Genomic DNA, 4,975 nt, shown 5'->3' on the forward strand with positions numbered 1-4,975 from the left:
TGGGGCTTATAATTTGGAGTAATTTAAAAGACACAAGTATGCATTAAGTAATGTTGTCTTAATAGCTTTTTCAAATTTAATTTTATGTACATGCAAGACAAAAATAGCAACAAAATATTATTCACTGGCAATACATGCATCGTATATTGGAGTAACTTTTTTATACAGCATACAATTTAATTTCTACTATCTCCTGATTAGATCCTGCATTTGTTCCATAAAATATAAAAAATCGAAATTTTAATAAATATGGCCAAATTATTAATTGGAATTCAATAATACGAATTCGAGACGATTTCTTTGATAATTATCGGAAACAATAATTAAAACATGGAATAAATATGTATACGGGGTGTCCTGAACTTAACGTTAAGTTGAAACGTTAAGGTGATAGTATTGTTCTTAACTGCCCAGAAAAAAATCATTTTTATGTTTTTATTTTTTTATACAACATTTTTTAAGAATAAAATCATCATGTATTTCACCATTCTATAATCCTGACCATATGCGCAAATAATAATTTGATCAAACTTGGCAACACACTTTAGTACAATTTTTTTAAAGAAGGGTCTCTCAAAGTCGGCCCATTTTAAAATTTTTTAATTCATATTTCAGCAAAAACCCTCAATTCTTGAAAACTTGGGGCAATTTTTACTGTGGTTCTAGAAATGTTACTTGCGGTTTTAGTTCCAAAGTTTGAATAAACAAAATGAATTAAAGTTAACCACAATAATCAAAAGAATGGTCATAATTTCACCAAAGCTCTTAAAAGTTCATTTATACCAAATAACGCGAGATATTTTTCTATAATTTTTTTCAGGGCACAAGGTCAATACTATCACCCCGTTTCGGCTTGACATTAAAGTTTTGGACACTTTGTATATATAAGATATGAAAAAGTGTGTTTTATATTTTTAATAATAATATCATTCTAAACTATAGTTTTTTTAACAGTTTTAATATTTAGGAAAAACTTTTTAAGCCATTTCAAATCGATCTAGATGTGCGATACCTATTCAAAGATTTTTCCAAACTTATTACTGCTTTTAATGAAGTTTTAAAATTTTATTTTGACTATATCATTTGGAATATTTTATAACAATTTCTATTTGCACCACATCGAACAGCGAATTTTATTACTAACCTAAACCAGTAGTTAACAGTCCACAGTATCATCGAATGGCCAGAATTTAGAGCCTTTAACTAATTCAAAATCATTATTTTGAAATTCTTTAAAAATAATATTATAAAGAATTTAAAATCTTTCCAACAAATATCTGAATCAAGTATTTACATACATAAACAGCCTCACAGAGTAAGAGTTAAAGGTTGACAAAAGCATCATTGTATATACAGCACTGACAAAGATAAGAAATTAATAAAAGATTTATGCATAAGTCCAATTGAGAAAGCTAATTTTACACAATATCATTAGACACTTTCTATAGTATTAACAGCATATGATGATCAGCTTCTTAAAATCCATGTATTAAAAATATTGGTCCAGAATTAGAAAATCAGTCCAACGTTGTCTCAGTCAATCTTTAGGAATAAGATTTGTGTATAAAATTCACATTAATTGTTGAAGCCGGTATAAAATTTTGTTTGCATTTTTGGTCCATATTGTCTAAAGTCGAAATGGTGAGTATTATTGCTTTTGAGTATCATAATATTATCTAAACATAAATGCTTTCGTGTTCATTTATTTAAAAGCAGCCTTATAAAATAATTATCATTCGTCTATCTCCTATCCATTCATTGACGTTTTTCTTCGAAACAAGTTCAAAAAACTTCTAGCTATATGCAAAGTATTTTGTGAAACCATTTCCTTCTCCAAAACCAAAATATTCATAACAGCAGTTGCAAAATCTCTAAAACATTGGTCCTCAGTAACGCTCAGACTTTGAAGATTTGACATCCTCACTATGTCATGATTTAATTTACTAGTTCTCGAATAAATACCACGAACATGACACATATGCTTTAAATTTTCAGGCTCCTTGGTCAACTGTGGCAAATGTGCGATTACTGTGAATTTTAACCCATTTCCAATACAGAAAGGTCTTGCTGATAGCCATCCTAGAACTGGATGCCTTTTGAAAATTAAGTATTCTTCTAAACTGCGAGTGACTTCAGCCATTTTAGCATAAGCCAGTCCTATTTTGTCAGGATCGACAGATGGTGCACATGTTACAACACGAATGTGATCCAAAACATTTATCCAAATTGCAGTATCATGGGCTTGGTTCACAAAAACTCCACGACCATATGGCCAATTTTTACCATACAAACGTTCTTGCAAACTATCGCCATCAGCACCTGTGCTAACTTCACAAATTGGTATGAGCAAACCTAAAGATGTCAACTTTGCCCTGATTTCAGAAGGTCTTTCCAAAAATTTCATTCATGGTGTAATATATACCCTCATCAAAAGCTCTACTTAGCAAAAGTTGCGTTAGTACTTGCTCAACGTCTTCCAGTTGTTTGACTGTTAAATTTACAGGCAGCTCATAGTAATCTAAATTTCTAGAAACTTCTATTACACTTGATATCAAAATCTTGCCTTGAGCATCAAGCCTAAGATCACTCAAACCTTTATTCTCGTTAAAATAAGTCTCTGGCTGTTTTGGCAAATCAAACTTTAAATTCTGTCGGTGCAAGTGTTTTAAAAACTGCCAAAGAAATTCTGGATAAACCTCATAAGTATCAAAATCTGGTATCAACACACCACCAATAAAATCTTCTTCAAAACAGGAAATCACACCGCGTTCTTCGGGTAATTTTTTGACTCCAGGCCATATGATATCAAATAAATCATGATCTTTTCTGGTGACCCGTTTCTTGACACGGTCGAAAGGTTCTCGTCGAAGGAATTTGGATAATGTTACCATAGCTGGTGTTTGATAATGAGAAGCTAGTGTTCCTGTAGGAAGCGATGCAGTATGAAGTCGTATTCCTTGAAGCAGGGAGAAGCAGCGCTCCAAAGTTGCCAATCTATCGGCGTCATCCAGTTGGCGGCGCGATGAGAACTTGTCGTTGGGAACTAACATTGATTTAAACTTTTTTGGAAACATGTATAATTTAATTTAGAGCGAGGTGCATCAAATTATTGAAATAGATCGCGAATCAGTTAATACATACTACTGCTACCCAAAAGTTAATTATTGCCTTATTGTTGTAGACAATACTATTTCTACAACAGTCTACAGACTGTGGTTATGGGTATGAGGATTGCAACTCCTATCACAATTTTGATCAAAACACTAATTTTATTCATAAAGAATGCCTGGACAAACATGATGAATATTTAATTTTTTTCAAAAAGTAACTAATGGGACAATTCTGCCGTAACAGAGTTCATAAAATAGCGCTGTCATGGCATTAATTTAATAATCATTAAAAATATCAAATTTAAAAAAAAAAAATAGAAGAAATTTCTTGTAAACATACACATAAGTTACTTATAGAATAAGCTCGTTGCCCTCTAAGAACTTATAAATTTACAGTATGTATTTATAATAAATGATCTATTTAAAATTATTTAAAACAATTATTGATTATTTTCATTCCTCGAATTTTTAATTACGGTACGGGAATCCGGCAATTTGCCTTAAGGCACAATGCAATTTGTCTTAAGATGCGATGACATACACCACTAGTTCATATGTAAAGACGCCTGATCGCACAGCAAATACATTGACATTTTCATAATTTTCACTAACTAATATCAAGCATAAGAGAACGTTGCCATGACAACGCTATTTTATGAACTCTGTTACGGCAGAATTGCCCCAAAAACGAGAATAATATTTAAATTGAACCAAAATATTATGGTCGTGATCGTGGCAAGAATAAAAATATTTTAAAATAGGAGGCAGAATCAAAATCAATGCAACTCGCTCAATTTATCATTAAAATGCAGATGAATATTATTATATTATTATTATGATTTTGTAATTATTCAAGTTTGTAAAAATATTAGGATCAAAATAGAAAGAGATGTCATAATAAAATAATGATTAAATTAGACAAGAAGATTATTAACTTTTCGACTAAATTGAACTAAAATAAATAGCTAATAGTAGTGCTTTTTCATCTATAAAAAACTAGATCTAATAAAGTGTACATTCAAAAAAATGCCTGTATACAAACTCTTTCATATAAAGATAATTTCTTTTTAACTTTTTATAAAAATATATTTTTAAATAAATTATAATTTATGGCGCCGAAGAATGTAAGTAAACGTTAGGATATATTGTGGTAAATATAGTACAGTAGTATTTCAATATTTTCAATATTGTTTTACCTTTTCAATTATAAGAAACAAAATTAACTATGTACATCTTAAAAAAATATTGTGGCTGTATAGTAACTCTTTGAATGCTATTAGTCAAAATTGAAACAATTAAAAGTCTTACCATTATCCTTCAAATTTTGATTTATGACATATCCTTCAGATCCATAGTCCTTGAGCAATCCATCCAATGATAATTCTTCGTTATTGTGATTATAATATTCAGGTGTGTGTCCCAGCTAAAAGACAAAAATTAATTAAATAGTCTATCAAGTTAGAGAAAATTGTTCATAATTAATTTGAACAATATTCAAGATGCTGCACATGATTAGATACAACAAAACTAAATATCTTGGTGTACATCTTAAATATTATTGTCAATAAGCTTGTAAGGAAGAGCGCAGGTAATACTAATTAATAGACCAATAATCATTATATTCATGCAACTGAGTTATTGAAGTAAAACTTCTTTAGGCGCGGCATGGGTGCGTATCCGTACAAATGCAACGGAAGTGAGTTACGGCAAGGTCGAGTACCAATGATACGCCATTCGCTCTCGATGTTATCATTTCTATACGGGTCGATTATGATTGGTCATATTTGTGCGAGGCTTCTTTGTATGCGTGACTTTATACGTGCGTACGTTACCGAAGTCGTGAATCATATTGTTCATTTATCGGT

General features: G+C 30.7%; 1 protein-coding gene across 1 annotated transcript in view; it reads right to left on the reverse strand.

Moving 5' to 3' along the window:
- Nucleotides 1–1,747: 1,747 nt before the first annotated feature.
- Nucleotides 1,748–4,975, reverse strand: part of LOC113389330 — a 14,730-nt gene continuing 11,502 nt past the window's right edge. The window contains exons 7-9 of the mRNA XM_026626373.1: nucleotides 4,419–4,533; nucleotides 2,423–3,043; nucleotides 1,748–2,352 (exon numbers count right to left, since the gene is read on the reverse strand). Coding sequence (XP_026482158.1) covers nucleotides 1,748–2,352; nucleotides 2,423–3,043; nucleotides 4,419–4,533 — 1,341 coding nt within the window. The remainder of the gene's footprint in view (nucleotides 2,353–2,422; nucleotides 3,044–4,418; nucleotides 4,534–4,975) is intronic.

The sequence above is a fragment of the Ctenocephalides felis genome, unplaced genomic scaffold (assembly GCF_003426905.1).
Source record: "Ctenocephalides felis isolate EL2017-DRISC unplaced genomic scaffold, ASM342690v1 CF-g0.4_SCAFFOLD_03573, whole genome shotgun sequence".
Lineage (NCBI taxonomy): Eukaryota > Metazoa > Arthropoda > Insecta > Siphonaptera > Pulicidae > Ctenocephalides > Ctenocephalides felis.